This window comes from Rhinatrema bivittatum, chromosome 1, assembly GCF_901001135.1.
Source record: "Rhinatrema bivittatum chromosome 1, aRhiBiv1.1, whole genome shotgun sequence".
NCBI classification, from domain to species: domain Eukaryota; kingdom Metazoa; phylum Chordata; class Amphibia; order Gymnophiona; family Rhinatrematidae; genus Rhinatrema; species Rhinatrema bivittatum.
The window spans coordinates 19,408,639-19,426,968 of NC_042615.1; the positions used below are offsets into that span (position 1 = coordinate 19,408,639).

The 18,330-nt window shown below is 46.8% G+C and overlaps 1 protein-coding gene across 4 annotated transcripts in view; it reads left to right on the top strand.

Moving 5' to 3' along the window:
* The window catches only part of ABHD18 (abhydrolase domain containing 18), a 238,741-nt gene that overhangs the window by 188,783 nt on the left and 31,628 nt on the right, over positions 1 to 18,330 (top strand). For 3 of the 4 annotated variants that reach the window (XM_029590941.1, XM_029590850.1, XM_029591069.1), the window contains one exon: positions 17,429 to 17,813. In XM_029590941.1, coding sequence (XP_029446801.1) covers positions 17,429 to 17,813 — 385 coding nt within the window. Of the gene's footprint in view, positions 1 to 17,428; positions 17,814 to 17,911; positions 18,040 to 18,330 lie in introns of all 4 variants that reach the window. The other variant, XR_003854765.1, reaches the window with a different exon arrangement.

Sequence of the window (18,330 nt, forward strand, 5' to 3'; positions counted from 1 at the left end):
CAGGGCCACCTACTTGCCGGGTGTGGACAATGTTGGCGGACAAGCTGAGTCGCACCTTTCAGCCGCACGAGTGGTCCCGCAACCCTACAGTAGCGGACTCAATATTCCAACGTTGGGGTTACCCTCACATAGACCTCTTTGCGTCACCTCAAAACCGCAAAGTAGAGAACTTTTGCTCTCTCACTCGCAGCCAACACTCACTACCAAGAGATTTATTTATTTATTTATTTATTTATTTAAAAACTTTTATATACCGGTGATTAGTATGCATACATCATACCGGTTTACAATGTAACTTTAAAGGTAGAAATTACAATGAACAGGGAGGGCGAACAAGGAGGAGTATACAAAGAGCAGGAGGTGGAGGAATTAAAGCAATAAATAAAAACTGCAACGGACTATTTACAGGAATATACAAGGCGTAGGCAAGATACTTGCAGAAGTCGGTGTACTTAATCAGGGTAGGCTTGTCGGAAGAGCCATGTTTTAAGTTTTTTTCTGAACTTGGCGTAACATGGCTCTAGCCTGAGAGTGGTAGGGAGGGCGTTCCATTGTTTAGGGCCTGCAATGGATAGTGCACGGTCCCTAGTAGAGGAGAGGTGGGCTTTTTTCAAAGGGGGAATGGAGAGGGTGCCTTTGTTGACAGTGCGAGTGGGTCGCTCAGTGCGTATAGGACGAAAGGGTTCATCCAACCAATTGGAATTGTGCGAGTGGATGGACTTGTGCACTATGGTTAGAATTTTGAAGAGAATTCGGGATGCGATGGGGAGCCAGTGGAGTTCTTTGAGTATTGGGGTAATGTGATCAGCTTTCCTTGAGTTGGTGATGACCCTGGCGATGGCATTCTGGAGCATTTGTAAGGGCTTGGTGGTGGAGGAGGGTAGGCCAAGGAAGAGGGCATTACAGTAGTCCAGCTTTGAGGAAAGGGTGGCTTGGACGACGGTGCGGAAGTCATGATAGTGGAGGAGGGGTCTGAGTTTCTTCAGGATGTGAAGCTTGAAGAAACCTTCTTTGAGGATGGAGTTGATCTGTTTTTTGAGATTGAGTTGTTGATCTATGATAACCCCAAGGTCTCTTACTGTGAGTTGGGGTGTTATGACGTTGAAAGCTGGATCGTTGGAGATCGGTGGTTTGGGAGGGAGGTGAGGAGAGATAAGGAGCAGCTCTGTTTTGGAGGAGTTTAGAGCGAGGTGGATGTTGGTGAGGAAGTCATTGATGTTGGCAAGACGTGTGTTCCAGAAGGCAAGGGCATCTGAGAGAGAGTTGTGAATGGGAATGACGATTTGAACGTCATCTGCATAGAGGTAGAATTTGAGGCCGAGGTCTGTGAGGAGCTGACATAGAGGTGTGAGATAAATGTTGAAAAGGGTGGAGGAGAGGGAGGAGCCTTGTGGGACACCTTGAGACAAGGGATAGAGTGTGGAGTTGGCGTTTCCTATCTTGACAGAGAACTTTCTGTTAGATAAGTAGGATTTAAACCATAGTAGGGCTAGGCCTGAGATGCCTATTTCGGATAGCCGGTTGATGAGGAGGTTATGGTTGATGGTATCAAAGGCAGCTGAGATGTCGAGTAGGGCGAGGAGGTAACAGTTGCCTCGGTCCATGCCTATGAGTAAGTGGTCTGTGAGGGAGAGCAGGAGGGTTTCTGTATTGAGGTATTTACGGAAGCCGTATTGGGCTGGATGCAGAATGTTGTTGCTTTCTAGATATTCTGTAAGTTGGATGTTTACAATCTTTTCCATAATTTTGGATAGGAAGGGCAGGTTAGAGATAGGGCGGAAGTTAGCGGGGTCTTTAGGGTCTAGTGTTGGTTTTTTTAGGAGGGGCTTGACAATAGCTTGTTTAAGAGCATCTGGGACAGAGCCTGAAGAGAGGGAGGAGTTTATGATGTCTGCGATGGGTTTGGATATAGTGTTCGGGATGGAGAGGAGGGATTTTGTGGGAATGGTGTCTGAAGGGTGGGAAGCTGGTTTGAGTTTTCTGAGAATAGATTCCACTTCTTTAGCGGAAGTCAGGTCAAGGGTTTGGAGGGTGGGTGAAGTGGGGGAAGGTTGGAGGGAGGGGGAAGGGGAGGTGGATGGAGAAGGGTGTTGAAATCTGCGGAGGATGTTGGTGATTTTTGTGAGGAAATACTGGGCGATTTCTTCGCTCTTAGTGGAGGCATCATTCTCAGGGATAGTGGGCTGAGAGGATTTGGTGAGGTTGGCAACATAATTGAAAAGGGCTTTCGGGTTGTACATGTATTGGTGGATCTTAGCTGAAAAGTAGTCTCTTTTTGTTTTGAGGGTGGTTATTCTATATTGGTGAAGGGTAGTTTTGAAACTTGAGGCGAGTTGGGGTGAGGGGGCTTTACGCCAGTTTCTCTCACGCTGCCTGAGGGTATTTTTTAGGGATCTTAGTTCAGTCGTGTACCAGGGTTGATGATTTTTTGTGGGTTGGGTAATGTTACGTCTGGAGATGGGGCATAGTTTGTCAGCAATTTCAAGAGTCATGCTGAGCCAGGATTTGATGGCAGTCTCTGGACTGGAGCAGTCAAGGCTAGTGGATGTGTTGGAAATGGCAAGAGCCAGTTCATCTCCAGAGCAGGGTTTCCTGAAGGTGAAGGTGGTGTTGTTTGAGGGAGTGGGGGTAGTAGGGAAGTTAAGGGGGAGGAGGGCTTTTATGAGGAAGTGGTCGGACCAAGGTACAGGGGAGCAGGTGGGGGGAGTGGGATGGTAGGAAGCAGTGGTTGATGAATATAAGGTCAAGAGAGTGACCAGCTTGGTGCGTGGGGGAGGCAACAATTTGTCTAAGGCCTAGAGCTTGGAGTGCAGTAAGGAATGCCTCACAAGAAGGGGTAAGGGGGGTGGCATCGACATGGAGGTTGAAGTCTCCTAGTATGATGGAAGGGATTTCAATGTTTATGTTGGCAGATAAGAATTCAATTAAGGGGGAGGGGTCCCGTTCGATGGATCCAGGAGGGGCATAAATGAGACAGATTTGCAGTGAGGGGGCTTTGAAGAGGCCAATTTCTAGCTTGGAGGGTGATGTGGTGTGGGAGAGTTTGAGATTAAGGTGTTTCTTGAAGGCTAGGAGGATGCCACCTCCTCTTTTCTTGGGTCTTGGAATGGATAGGAATTCGTAGGATTGTGTAGGTAGTTGGTTCAGGAGGACAATGTCTGTTTCTTTGAGCCAGGTTTCCGTGATGGCACAGATGTCTGGCTTGGTGTCAGTGAGGAGGTCATTTAGGATGGGGGTTTTTTTGGAGAGTGATTGGGCGTTGAACAGAATGATGGAGAGGGTAGTGAGTCCAAGGAATTGGTTGAGGGGGGTAGTGAGGATAGGGAGGAGGGATTTGTAGGGGGGGGTGGGACGGGGGGGATGGGAATGGGGAGTCTGTTGTGGGGGAGGTGGATGCGGTTGATGTGTTGTGTGGTCATAGTGGGTGAGTAGGCAAAGGAGGAGGGAGGGAGAGGGGGTAGGTAAAAAGGAAACTGAGAGGATATAGGGTAGTACAAGGCGGGGATTAAGGTATCAAGGAGTTAAACTGAGAGAAGGGCACTGAGGGAAGGGCACAAAGCTGATTAGGTAGGGTAAGAGGTGTAAATAGTGTACCATGCAGGTTATACAATGCAGGTCAGACAATGCAGGTTATACAGCTTAGATAACATGCACAAATAACAGAATAGAGCAATTTAAGGTGTTAGGGGGAGTAGTCCAGTGGCTGGGAGGCAGGCTCATGAGCACCTGTGAGAGGTGAGATAGGCACTTTGAGGAGGTGCCCACTCACTCGGAGGTCCTGGAGCTGGATGGGTCTTGGCTGAGAGGCTGGCAAGTGAGCAGCGATACCTCAGGGTCAAAAGGGACTGCTGGGTGAGAAGTTCTCCCTTTCATGGGCAACCGGTCTCCTATATGCATTCCCTCCACTTCCACTTCTCTCCAAGACTCTCGTGATGTTACGTCAGGAAAAGGAACCATGATCCTCATAGCTCTTCACTGGCCACGCCAAGTGTGGTTTCCGATTCTTCAGGACCTCTCCATTTGCAGGCACATTCCCCTGGGGAAGGACCCGCTTCTGATCACTCAGAATGACGGGTGCCTACGTCACCCCAATCTTCAGGCCTTGTCCCTGACTGCCTGGATGTTGAAAGGTTAATTATTCAGTCACTCAACCTTTCGGAGCTAGTTTCCAGTGTCCTGATTGCTTCACGGAAGCCTTCCACGAGAAAATCTTATTTTTACAAATGGAACAGGTTTAAGTCATGGTGTTCTTCACTGTCACTTGATCCTTTTACCTGTTCCACCACGAAGTTTCTGGACTACCTCTGGTACCTATCAGAGTCAGGTCTAAAAACTTCTTCCATCAGGATGCATATCAGTGCGGAGCTGCCTTCCATAAAGGTGTGGGGGATGTACCCATTTCAGTACAACCCCTTGTCACACGCTTTTTGAAGGGCTTGCTTCACCTTAAACCTCCACTGTGCCCTCCGGCCCCTTCTTGGGACCTTAACCTAGTTTTGGGTCGGCTCATGAAACCACCATTCGAGCCTCTCCAATCCTGTGATCTTCGATATCTCACATGGAAAGTGATTTTTCTTCTGGCAATCACATCTGCTCACAGAGTTAGTGAGTTACAGGCTCTAGTTACCTACCAGCCTTACACTAAACTTCTGCACGACAGGGTAGTACTCCGCACTCACCCTAAGTTTTTGCCTAAGGTAGTATCAGAGTTTCATATCAATCAATCCATTATACTACCCACTTTCTTTCCCAGGCCCCACTCAAACCCAGGAGAACAGGCTCTGCATACCCTTGACTGTAAACGGGCTCTAGCATTCTACCTAGACCATACAACTGTCCACAGGAAAAGCACTCAACTGTTTGTTTCTTTCCATTCCACCAGATTGGGGCAACCTGTGGGTAAACAGACTCTCTCCTCCTAGTTAGCGGACTGCATATCCTTTTCTATCAGCAAGCAGGCATTCCACTTCAAGACCGTGTTAAAGCACACTCTATCAGGGCCATGGCACCTACGGTCGGTGCCGCTTCCTGATATTTGTAGGGCTGCTACCTGGAGTTCTCTCCATACCTTTACAGCCCATTATTGTTTGGACAAGGCTGGAAGACAAGATTCCATCTTCGGCCAATCTGTCTTGTGCAACCTTTTTGCAACTTGATATACCAACACCCTTCCGCCTGCCCGCTAGGGTTCAGGATGCCCTCTACGAAATTCCACCCCAGTTGTTGTGCCAGTTGCATGTCTTTGGTACATTTGGTGCATATCTCAGACATCCTCAGCTCGGTACTCACCCTATGTAAGGATTATCGTCCTGTGAGAAACCCGCCCGCCACCCCGCGGTGTTGGGTTCGTTACGTTTTCGTATTTTATTTTTGGCACTTAGTATAGCTTTTAAACAAGACTGAAGGGGGACCCCTGCTGGTGCAGGGTTAGTGCCATCCTGGGCATGCCCAGTAGGTGCCAGTCAAAGTTCTTGAAACTTTGACAAAAGTGTTCCGTGATTGGGCTCCATCCTGTGATGTCACCCATATGAGAGGACTACCATCCTGCTGTCCTGTGAGAACACCTGTTACAGGTAAGCAACATTTGTTTTCTTCTTGATATAGTCATCTGTTGGGGAAGAAACAAGTTACAGATTTTGGAAAGATTTTAAGAAGTTGGAGCACTGAGCTTGATCCTTGGTTATCAGAGATTCAATATGCACGGTGTTTTAAGAAAATAAGATCTTTTTATTGTAACATTGGGGTACGAGAAGTTCAGTATAAGTTTTTAATGCAGTACTACTTTCCCCAAAAGTTAACGCACACGATGGGAATTGCCACGTCAGAGACTTGTGCTAAATGCACAATAGCTCCTGGTACCCTGGGTCATCAATTTTGGGGCTGTGCCGTTGTAAGCAAATTTTGGCAGTCTGTGTTATGTTACAAAGTTACAAATATAAGAGTGCTTTATCAGGCTAAAGTATTGCTAATATTTTTGGGGTGGCAGTGGGAGACAGATTTATCAGAATGTGGATACGTGAAGCCCTGGTCTTGGCAATGCTGGTTAAGGGAGATTTCACCAAACATAATGCAGTGGAGGAATCAAATTCATCATGTGTGCATTTGTGAAAAATATGTGGAGCAGATTACTTTATATATAAAGAAAAAGGTCTTTTTGCAGATTTGGAAAAGATATTTACAATCTTTTCTGCATAAGGTGAAAAGCTTAGTTCTTAATGATTATGGTTGTTAAATTGGGGTGAATTTTGATACCTCTCACATAGAGAGTAATTGAGGAAAACTGAAGCTTTTATGATAGGGGATGCCCCAGAGGGAGGGGGCGGAGGGAGGGGGCGAGGGACTGTACGGGATGAGAAGGTTAATTGTAATGCATACAGGTCCTTGAAGTGTCAACCAGGAGACCTGATCCTATGTATTTGTGTTTACTTTGGCTTGTATGTATTGTTGAAACTTAATAAAAGAAATTTAAACATAAAATGAACAGAGTTGGTGTGCCTCTGAAAAGTGTCCCTTCCTCCATTTCCTTCCTTCCAGACCCTTTACTCCCACATACCAGCTCTATTTTTGGCAGCCCAGCACTTATGGGTCCATAATGCTGACTCTGCAGTCCCCACAGATCAGACAGGGGCAACAGGAACCATTGAAAGTACTCCTACTGCTGTTTCAATCCATGCCTCGTCTCCCTGGGGCGATGCCAAACAATATCGTGTGATCCAACTGTTTTCACACACACGTGCGTCTTTTTGGCTGCCTTCTGCCACAGTGAAACACCCCCCCCCCCCCCCCCCCGCAGCAGCAACATATGGCAGGTCACAGCAGAAGCCATCAGCAATGCTCCTGCTGCTACTCTTCTCTCCCTTGCTGTGGCCCAGGCCCCAAAAAAGAACTGTAGTCTGCCTGAAACTGTAACCATAGATGCTGCCTCCCCAGCAGCCTCAGGTCCACAGTGCAGATATTACTCCTGGGGGAATTCTGCAACAAAAATGTAAAATTCTGCATACTGTATATTGAGTCAAAATAACACAATATATATGCCAGACTTTAAGTAATTAACTTAAAATGTAATACAGAAAAAAAGTATTACTTAAAGATGCAGAGTTTTAAATATTTTGAGCAGACTTTCCCTAGAGCTTCACTGTAAGAGTGTCTCTTCTACCCTCTTTCCCTACTCCCCTGACCAGTCTCTTTTCTCTTTGCCCTCTCAGGCCCCAACTCCTCCAATTCCCGCTATCTCTTCCTTCCCCTTCTAGGCTCATTCCCTTCCACTCTATCTCCACTCCCAGAGTTGGATCCCTCTCTCAATACTGCCCCTCACCCAGTCTCCCTCTCTCCCTCTCTCTCTCTCTCTCTCACACACACACACACACACACAAGCTCCCTCTCTAGTGCACATATACACCTCCTCATACAGGCTTCTCGCGCATGCTCTCACTCGCGTGCTCTCTCGCACACACATCCCCTCATACAGGCTCCCTAAGAACATGCCATACTGGGTCAGACCACTGGTCCAACAGTGGCCAATCCATGCTATAAGTACCTGGCAAGTACCCACTAAGTCTATCCCATGCTACTGATGCTAGTAATAGTAGTGGCTATTTTCTAAATCAACTTGATTAATAGCACACATACTCTCATACAGACTCCCACCTCTGGCGCACACACAAACCCTCATATAGGCTCCCTTTTTCTCTTATGCATACATCATCACACAGGCTACCTATGTCTCTTTCTCACACACCCCTGCACACTGGCTCCCTCTCTGGCTCACCCCCACACACTTATAGGCTCCATCTCTCTCTCTCTCACACACACACACACACACCCCTTCACATGGGCTCTTTCTTACACATCCTCACACAGGCTCCCTCTCTCACAAACAAGCACCCTCGTACAATCTTTTTCACACCCACACCAGCTCCCAATTTCTCATGTATATACATATTCCTTCACAATCTCCTCACATAGGTTTCCTCTGATACCCACACCCAGGCACCCTAACACATGCTGTTTCACCCCCATGAGAAAGAACATAAATTTCCCACACTGGGTCCATCAAGCCCAGCATCCTGTTTCCAACAGTGGCCAATCCAGGCTACAAGTACCTGGCAAGTACCCAAACACCAAATAGATCCCATGCTAGTAATAGCAGTCGCTATTCCCTAAGTCAATTTCATTAATAGCAGTTAATGGGACTTCTCCTCCAAGAATTTATCCAAACCTTTTTTAATCCCAGCTACACTAACTGCACTAACCACATCCTCCGGCAACAAATTCCAGAGCTTAATTGTGCATTGAGTGAAAGAATTTTCTCCTATTAGTTTTAAATGTGCTACTTGTTAACTTAGGCTCGCAGTCTCTCAAACACTCACTGTCAGCAAGGCCTGCTCCTTCTTTGCCACAAGTGGAGGCCATCCCTTTCGCGGTGAAGGAGCAGGCTCCAGTGTGCCATAAGTGCAGGCCGGCCCACTCGCGGCACGTCAGGGCCTACCAAATTCTGTGCAAACTCTGCGCAACTGTGCAGGAGGAGAATTCCCACAGGACTAAGATATGCACCAAAAACATAACCCCAGGCTATAATGCTGCACTGAGCTGCTGCGTAGGTGGGAGGGGGAGGAGACAGGGAGGGTGCTTGGCAGGTTTGGGGATGGCATTTAGAGAAAGGATAATGGGTGATTTCTTAGGATCCATCCAGATGAATCCAGAACCAGTGGGTTATGCATCTCTACTAGCAGATGGAGTCTGAGCAAAGCTGACATCACAGTATATATATATACTCCTGCAGTGACATCAGCCTGCCAGTATTCTCCATATCCATCAGATGGTGAACATGCATCTCCCTACTGGGGATTGCTTCAAGTTATAGAAGGAGAAAAAAAAGGAAACTTAATTTTCCCCACTCTCCTGCATGATACCAAATAGTCCCTTCCCACAATTGAGAATTCCTGAGGTGATTTCTGTGGTCCCTCAGATGAGTTCCTTGGTCCAGTAGCTGGTTTTTCACCAGAGTGGACTTAGCTGTTGAAACAGCTGAAAGGCAGCAGGTGCAGGAAGCCGAACGCAGCAGTGATAGTATATGCTCTCTCCCTCCGCAGCTGGAGACACTCTGTGCTCAGCCAGAACAGGCTGAGATCAGGTAAAGCTTAAAACTAAAATAAATTAAAAACAAAAAGAGAAGGAAGGCTTTTTTGTAGGGCTTCGTCCTTTCTCCAGTCTCTGTGCTCAACACGCCGATCAGATGTGTGTTCCCGCTTCTGTGGGAGTTGGGGAATGCGGGCAACTGATGGGTTGAGCGGCCCTGTGGCCTAGGCCCACTGTCAGGCTGCTTTCTTGCTCACCGTGGCGGTGTTCGCGCGCTTTTTCCCTGCGCGTTAGGCTGCCCTCTCCAGTTCTTTTGGATTGTGCAAGTGCGTTCAACTGTGCTTCCAGATGTGCATCCAAGGATGAGTGTAATTGGATGTTTTGTTGAGCATCCATCTGAGCGCCTAAATTTTTGGACTCCTAAATTCAGATGCCTGTATTTTGACACTTGGTGCTTGCTTCGGTAGAACATATGCTAAATTTTGGACGTACAAGATAATTCAGATACCTAAATTTTGGATGCCTAGATTTTTTTTTTTTTTGGCATCAGCTGGATGCATGCTTTTCAGATGCTTATTCAGCGTACTGATAGACTGATAGTGCTTATGACTAAAAAGACCTAAGTGCCTTATCCTCTGTGCTGCTTGTCCTGTTCGGACATCTTAGTTGGGCGTTCCCCATAATTGAGCCAGTGTTGTTTGGAGGCCCAGGAGAAATTGCCTTCGTCTGATTTTACTAACCTCTGGTCTTCCCAGCCTGATGTGTTTAAAAAAAAAAAAAAAAGCCAGAAGGGTTGCATAACTTGGACCTCCCCTAACGTGTTTGTCAGTGGGGGATGGTTCAGTGGGCTCAGGATATGTGCCCCTGGTTTTGGCACAGATCCTTCTGCTTTTTCAGGCGTAGTCCTCTGCCCCAACCTCTATTGTCTGTTCTGGGTCATAGGTGGTGAAACTCTGCACGCATGGTGGGAGTTCAAGTTCAAAAGATACTGCTAGTATCTTATTGCTGTAGGTGCTGGCCTAGATTTGAGCATCAGGCCATGGTGGTCTTTTTGTGGCACACCTGACCAGGTTTTGATGTTAGGTTCCAGATTAGGAGCTACCAACCAGGAAAAAGATCTAGGCATCATAGTGGATAATACTTTAAAATCGTCGGCTCAGTGTGCTGCAGCAGTCAAAAAAGCAAACAGAATGTTAGGAATTATTAGGAAGGGAATGGTTAATAAAACGGAAAATGTCAATGCCTCTATATCGCTCCGTGTTGAGACCGCACTTTGAATTCTGTGTACTATTCTGGTCGCCGCATCTCAAAAAAGATATAGTTATGATAGAGAAGGTACAGAGAAGGGCAACCAAAATGATAAAGGGTATGGAACAGCTCCCCTATGAGGAAAGGCTGAAGAGGTTAGGGCTGTTCAGCTTGGAGAAGAGACGACTGAGGGGGGGATATGATAGAGGTCTTTAAGATCATGAGAGATCTTGAACGAGTAGATGTGACTCGGTTATTTACACTTTCGAATAACAGAAGGACTAGGGGGCATTCCATGAAGTTAGCAAGTAGCACATTTAAGACTAATCGGAGAAACTTCTTTTTCACTCAACGCACAATAAAGCTCTGGAATTTGTTGCCAGAGGATGTGGTTAGTGCAGTTAGTATAGTTGGGTTCAAAAAAGGTTGGATAAGTTCTTGGAGGAGAAGTCCATTAACTACTATTAATCAAGTTTACTTAGGGAATAGCCACTGCTATTAATTGCATTAGTAGCATGGTATGATCTTGGTGTTTGGGTACTTGCCAGGTTCTTGTGGCCTGGTTTGGCCTCTGTTGGAAATAGGATGCTGGGCTTGATGAACCCTTAGTCTCACCCAGCATGGAAATTTCTTATGTTCTTATGCCTTTGAAATGAAGAGCTGGCTTTGGCGATGATGCAGCATGCCAGCTTTAAAGGAAAGTGGCTGAAAAATTAAAGCCTTTCACGCACCATGCAAACCAGCAGACCCTTAATTCTCTGTTTGGGGGGAAATAAGTGTATTTCTGTGCCATATATTAAGAAGAAAATCACAGAAAAAAAAAAAAACCAGGGAAAAATAGCCCTGTGGCAAAGAAAAAAAAACTCCCCTCTGACAGCAGAAGGTTAAAGCATGTGGGGTGGGGAGGAAGATCTATTTTGAACAATTGAAAAAGTTTTGCTTTGGCAAAGTCTGTCTGAAGGGGTGAGGCCTTTAAAGCACAAATAGAAGTGGTGCAGTACACTTTTTGCATGATCCAGTCCTCACCTCTTGAGCTGCAAAGTGCCAGAAAGCAATGCTGTCTGACCAAGAATAGTGTTTCCAGTGCTAAAGAAACCTCTCTGCATTGGGAGTAATACTTATTCCTAGCGTGTAGCAGATGGACTCAAAACAAGTGGGTATAGTGTGCTCGTGCTAGCAGTTGGAGACGGATCTGACGTCAGCACGGGTACATATACCCCCACAGGAAGTTAATTTTATTTATTTAAGGTTTTTATATACCGGCAATCATGAGAACATATCTTGCTGGTTTACATGAAACAGGAGTGCATTAGATACATCAAACTAGAACTGAGGTGACCGAAGGTACAGTTACAATTAACAAGGGTAGCAGAACTTGGAGAAGAGGAAGAAATAGGAAAGAATAAATGGTTAAACGATATACAAGTCAAATTACAAGTTATGTACAAATGGCATGATTAATGGCTGAATGTTTTGAGGAGTCCTTGGATTGTGTCATTAGATTGTGTCTGGGAAAGCTTGCTTGAATAACCAAGTCTTTTCCTAAAAGTTAGGAGGCAGGGTTCCAGTCTGAGATCTGTGGGCATGGAATTCCACAGAAGGGGGCCAGCTGTGGAGGTGGCACGATCTCTTAGGGTAATGTGTCTAGTCGTTTTCGCAGGGGGAACTTGGAGTGTGCCTCTATAAACATCTCTGGTAGGTCTTGTCGAGTTGTATACTTGGAGAGGGAATTGAAGATCGAGGGAAGTGCGTTGATGTATAGTTTTGAAAATGATACATATGGCTTTGTATATGATACGGAAGTATACGGGTAGCCAATGTAGCTCTTTCAGGATGGGAGATATGTGGTCTCTTTTTCTTGTGCCTGTTAGTAGTCGGGCTGCTGAATTTTGCACCATCTGTAATGGTTTGGAATAGGAAGAAGGCAGACCTAGCAATAGGGAATTGCAATAGTCTAATTTTGAAAAAATGACTGCCTGGATGATCGTTCTGAAGTCTTGAGCATGGAAGAGAGGTCTTATCCTTTTCAAAACCTGGAGTTTATAGAAGCAGTCTTTGGTTGTTTTGTTGATGTGTGCCTTGAAGTTTAGCCGGTTGTCCATTATCACTCCTAAGTCTCTAACTTGTGTGGTAGGTAGGTTGGTAGGAAGAGTAATGTTAGGTATTTTGTTCTCAGGAGAGATGAGTAGGATTTCTGTCTTGGAGGAATTTAAGATGAGGTGAAGGCTGTTGAGTAGTTGTTTGATTTTTTGGTGGCATGATTCCCAGTAGTCAAGAGTTTTAGAGTATGTGTCTTTGATGGGGATGATGATTTGAATGTCATCTGCGTATAGGAAGTACTTTAGATTGAGGTCGGTGAGAAGTTGGCAGAGAGGAAGAAGGTAAATATTGAATAGAGTCGGAGATAATGAAGAACCTTGTGGGACTCCTATGGCAGAGTCAAATCTTGAGGATTCCTTGTTTTGGAGTTTAACTTTGTAACCTCTGTTATTGAGACAGGTTTTGAACCAAGATAGGACGGTGCCACAGATTCCTATGGACGACAGCTGGTTTAGGAGGATGGTGTGGTTGACCGTGTCGAACGCTGCGGATAGGTCTAACAAGATCAATAGGAAAGAGTTTCCTTTGTCGAGGCCCAGTAAGATATGGTCTGTCAACGAGGTGAGGAGGGATTCTGTGCCTCGATTTTTTCGGAAGCCGTGTTGTGGAAGTGCAGCAATTCAGTAATTTCCGTCTCCAAAGCAGTTTGGAGCTACCTCACACTCACTGAGCGTGTTTCCAAATTCTAAACGACTAAATTCCTAGAAGAAAGGGCTCGCTACCAAGCACCTCGTTCTCAGGCCAGGAACCAGCCCTTTCGGGCTAAGCACAGCAAGAGGAGAACAGGCTCGGGTTCTGGTCCCGGCCACAATCCACAATGACAATCAACTGACCCATCCGGGGGTAGCAGCCATAGGGGGCAGGCTAATCCTCTTCTACCGCAGGTGGGTCGAGATTACCTCGGACCAGTGGGTCCTCGCCATCATCCGAGAAGGGTATTACCTGGATTTTCTTCGGCTTCCGCCGGCCAAGTTTGTGGAATCTCCTTGTTCACCTCTCAAGAAGGCGGCACTAGAAGTTACCTTGCAGAGGCTCCTGGCCCTAAAAGCCATAATCCCAGTGCCTGCAGGGGAGATAAATTCTGGGTATTATTCCATTTATTTCATAGTAGCCAAGAAGGAGGGCACTTTCAGGCCCGTCCTGGACCTCAAGTCAGTCAACCGACACCTACGGGTCCCCAGCTTTCGCATGGAAACTCTGCAGTCTGTTAAGAATGCGGTACAGCCAGGGGAGTTTCTTACCTCCCTAGATCTGTCGGAAGCCTATTCACATATCCCAATCCATCGGGATCACCAGCGCTATTTACGCTTAAAGTCCTGAATCAGCACTTCCAGTTCTGAGCTTTACCCTTCGGGTTAGCCGCCGCGGATCTTTACCAAGGTCATAGTAGTAGTGGCGGCGGCACTCAGGAAGGAAGGAATCCTCGTCCATCCCTACCTGGACGATTGGCTGATCAGGGCAAAGTCACCGGAGGAGAGCCACCAGGCAACTTGAACAAGAGTTCCCTACAGCCTTCTCAGTTGCTGGAATACCTAGGGGTCCGATTCAACACCCAGGAAGACAATGTCAGCCTGACCTCCAAGAGAAGATTAAAGCTCTGGAATCGTCTGCAGGCCCTGCTGAGCACCACCCGGCCCACAGCTTGGGATTACCTACAGGTCCTCGGCCTTATGGCATCCACTCTGGAGGTGATACCATGGGCGCGGGCTCATATGAGACCATTACAACGCGCCCTCCTATCTCGGTGGAGCCCACGATCACAGAACTATACCACACACCTACCTCTACCAGCCAGAGTGCGGAATCAGATACGGTGGTGGTTGCAGCCCGGCCACATGAGCCGGGGGTCGAGAATGTCCTCCCCAACCTGGACCCTGCTCACTACAGATGCCTGCCTGAACGGATGGGGAGCACATTGCGAAGAACTCACCACCCAAGGGCGGTGGAACAGAGAAGAGTCGAGGTGGAACATCAACCGACTAGAGGCACGGGCAGTCAGGCTAGCGTGCCTGCGATTTGCCCACAGACTTCGCAACAGAGCGGTCAGAGTGATGTCAGACAACGCCACCACGGTGGCATACATCAACCGACAGGGCGGAACCAGAAGCCAACAGGTATCCCTAGAAATAGCCCCCCTGATGACTTGGGCGGAAGCGAATCTCCAGGACATCTCCGCCGTTCACATCGCCGGGAAGGACAACACCACAGCAGACTTCCTCAGCAGAGAAAGCCTAAATCCAGGGGAATGGCAGCTGTCGCCCACAGCTTTCCAGATGATTGTGGATCAATGGGGGACGCCGGGCATGGACCTACTAGCGGACAGGTCCAACGCTCAAGTACCCAGATATTTCAGCCGCAGGCGGGATCCGCTATCCCAGGGGATCGATGCCCTGGTACAGCCATGGCCTCAGGGGATCCTACTATATGCCTTTCCTCCATGGCCCCTGCTGGGCGCCATTATACACAAGATTCGGTGGCACAGAGGCCTTGTTCTTCTAGTGGCCCCGGATTGGCCAAGAAGACTCTGGTACGCAGGCATGAGAAGACTACTGGCAGGGAATCCTCTACCCCTTCCTCCACACAGGGACCTGCTGCGGCAAGGTCCCATCCTACACGAGGATCCAGCTCAATTCTCTCTTACAGTCTGGCCATTGAGAGGGCTAGACTGAAGAAAAGGGGATACTCTGAGCCGGTAATAGATACACTTCTCTGAGCACGCAAGTTCTCCACATCACTCACATATATAAGGGTCTGGAGAGTTTTTGAAGCCTGGTGCGACACTCACAGCATCAATCCACATGCCACTAAAATCCCTATCATTTTGGATTTCCTGCAAGATGGACTTCAGAAGGGTCTGTCCCTCAGCTCCATCAAGGTTCAGGTGGCAGCGCTGTCTTGTTACGGTCCCAGGAGTGACGGCAACACCATTGCCAAACACCCAGACGTCTCACGTTTCCTGAAGTGGCCAGTGCCCCTGTGGAACCTCAACCTAGTGTTGGAATTTCTAGCGGGATCCGCCTTCAGACCCCTTCGAGGCCTGTCTCTCTGTGTGTTAACCTTGAAGATGTGTTCTTGCTGGCTGTGTGTTCAGCACGCTGCATCTCAGAGCTACAAGCACTGCCCTGCCGTGATCCGTTTCTCAGAATCACTCCAGAGGCTATCCATCTTCGCACGGTTCCTTCCTTCTTACCCAAAGTAGTCTCACACTTTCACCTCAACCAAACCATATCCTTGCCAACCACGGAAGGTTTGAAGAAGTCGGAAGAAGGTCGAATACTGCGCCATCTCAACATCAGCAGGCTGTTGTCCAGATACCTGGAAATGTCAGAAGCAGTACGAAAGACGGACCACCTGTTCGTCCTACACTGCGGGAAGAAGCAAGGGGAAGCGGCCTCATGGGCAACCATCGCCCGCTGGATCAAAGAAGTTATCAAGGCAACCTACGTAGAAGCAGGGAAACCACCGCCTCTACGGGTCAAGGCTCACTCTACCAGAGCGCATGCAGCCTCTTGGGCAGAAACTAGGATGCTGTCGCCTGCAGAGATATGTAAAGCGGCGACGTGGTCCTTCCTCCATACCTTCTCCAGATTCTACAGTCTGGACGTTCAGGCCAGGGAGGACACAGCATTCGCAAGGGCAATCCTAAACGGTCCTCGGGCAGCCTCCCGCCCAGTGCAGGAGTAGCTTTTGTACATCCCACTTGTTTTGAGTCCATCTGCTACACGCTAGGAAATGTAGAGATTACTTACCTGATAATCTCCTTTTCCTTAGTGTATGCAGATGGACTCAGCATCCAGCCCGGCTGCCGGTATACATGGGGATTCGCCGACTCACGGTAAGCCATGTTTTTCTTATATAGGGCATCCACCCTGCCGGGTGTCTACGCCTTCCGGTTGAGAACACTGGCGGTCTCCAGCTACTATCAATTGGTCAGGGTAATCCTGTTCATTTAATCGATCGGTCAGTCACACATATATCCATAAAGCTTTTGCAAGGAAGATTACTGAATCGCTGCACTTCCTGTGGGGGTATATGTACCCGTGCTGACGTCAGATCCGTCTCCAACTGCTAGCACGAGCACACTATACCCACTTGTTTTGAGTCCATCTGCATACACTAAGGAAAAGGAGATTATCAGGTAAGTAATCTCTACAATGTCTTCCTTTGCATGAGATTTCCATGCAAAGGCACTAAGCAGGGCACACAGTTTTGCATGCACATTTTGTGTATAAAACTCGTTGCTGCATCAGCAAGAAGGTTTATGCGCAGATAACTGTGAGTAAAACTGTGCATTCTGCTGAATGCACCTTATTACATTGGCCTGACAGCAGTCCGTTGGTGCCACCGGGTGATATCACCCAAATGTCATAGCTAATTCATCCCACTGTCTGGAGAACACAGTTTACAGTAAGCAAACTTGCTTTAGCTATCTTGTTGCCTTTTCATTATCTTTTCTCATCAGACTTATACATAAAATAAAATTAGATATGCTAGCCTTCAGGTAAGTTTGCATTGTCTTTTGTTCTTTTGCTATTTTCTGTCATATTTTCTCCTTCTCCCAAACAATACCTTTCCTTCAATTTGTGAAAGAAGAAAGAATCTTCTCCTTTTCTCTCCCCAGACAGCCTCATCTTTCTGCTTTCCTGTGCAGCTCCTCTCACCATCCTTTATTCAGCTCTTTCTCTCCCCCTTCCTTGTGCTGCCCTCTCACTTCCCTTAATATCAACTCCTTTGGTGTGGCCCATGGCGCCCCTCCCCATGGACTATTTCTTCCTGACAAATCCCAGGTGCCAGTATATGCTTTCTAGGCACTAGTGACTTGGTGCTCAGGATTTGTCCCACCCTAGCTTAAGTGGAATGAAAATGATAATCACCCATCAAGGTATACAGAGAAGAAATGGTCCTTCAACATTTTTCAGGCAAAAAATAACTGCAGTAGAAACTTTGTTTTAAATGACTTTAAACTTCTTACTTTAATAAAAGTTCTGTGTTGACTATTCAGACAGATTCTTTCAGAATGGGACAAGAATTTGTCAAAAATTCCCCTGCCATTGTGGACAGCCTGAGAAGCCTAAAACTGACCTCCAGTATGCTGAGCCTCGATACTACAAGCAAATCCATGGCAGCAGAATCAATTCATCACCTCAGTGCTAGCAAAACCACACTCAGTGCCTCAGAAGGAGGTCTCTTCTTTCAAGAAGCTTCCAAATTGCATTTCTTAAAACAGATGTTTCCAACCACCATGAGAAGTGGCAACAAAAGCTATACTAATACGTCAGAGACCGAAGAAACAAAACAAGAGAGGAGACGAGAAACTTTCCAAAGAGAATCCCTCTTGTTCATGAAAGGAGTCATGGATGAGTGTACTCATGTGGCCAACTTCTCAGGTACTGCTTATGGAAAATAACACTTTAGAGAACAGAAAAAAAGGGGGATCCAAAAATAAGAAGTACCTGTTCCATTCTTTTTTTTTTTCCCGCTTTAGTTAATATCACTACAAAGAAAAATATACAATGAAGGTCAAGAAATATATGCTTGAGTTATCAACATGTTGAGAATGATTTTATGCACCAAAGCTCGGCAGAACTTGTACTGGGAGGCGCAAGTTAAAAGGTAGCATGATAGACATCCAGGCAGTGTAACAGGGCATGAAGTGGTTTATTGCTGTCATATTGTAATTTGAATGAATTTGTGTTAGAGTTGTCTCATTAATGTTGTACATTTCTGACTTTTGGGATTTAAAACTGACAGGCCGATGCAATAAGATGAGTGTTAAAAAAAAAAAAAAAGGTGCTGGTTTCTAGCACATTTTTAATGCACAGGTCAAATTTTTTAAACTCCTGATGCAGTAAGCTAATTTTATGCAAATGTATTGGGAGTTGAAAAAAAAAGAGCAAAAACTGT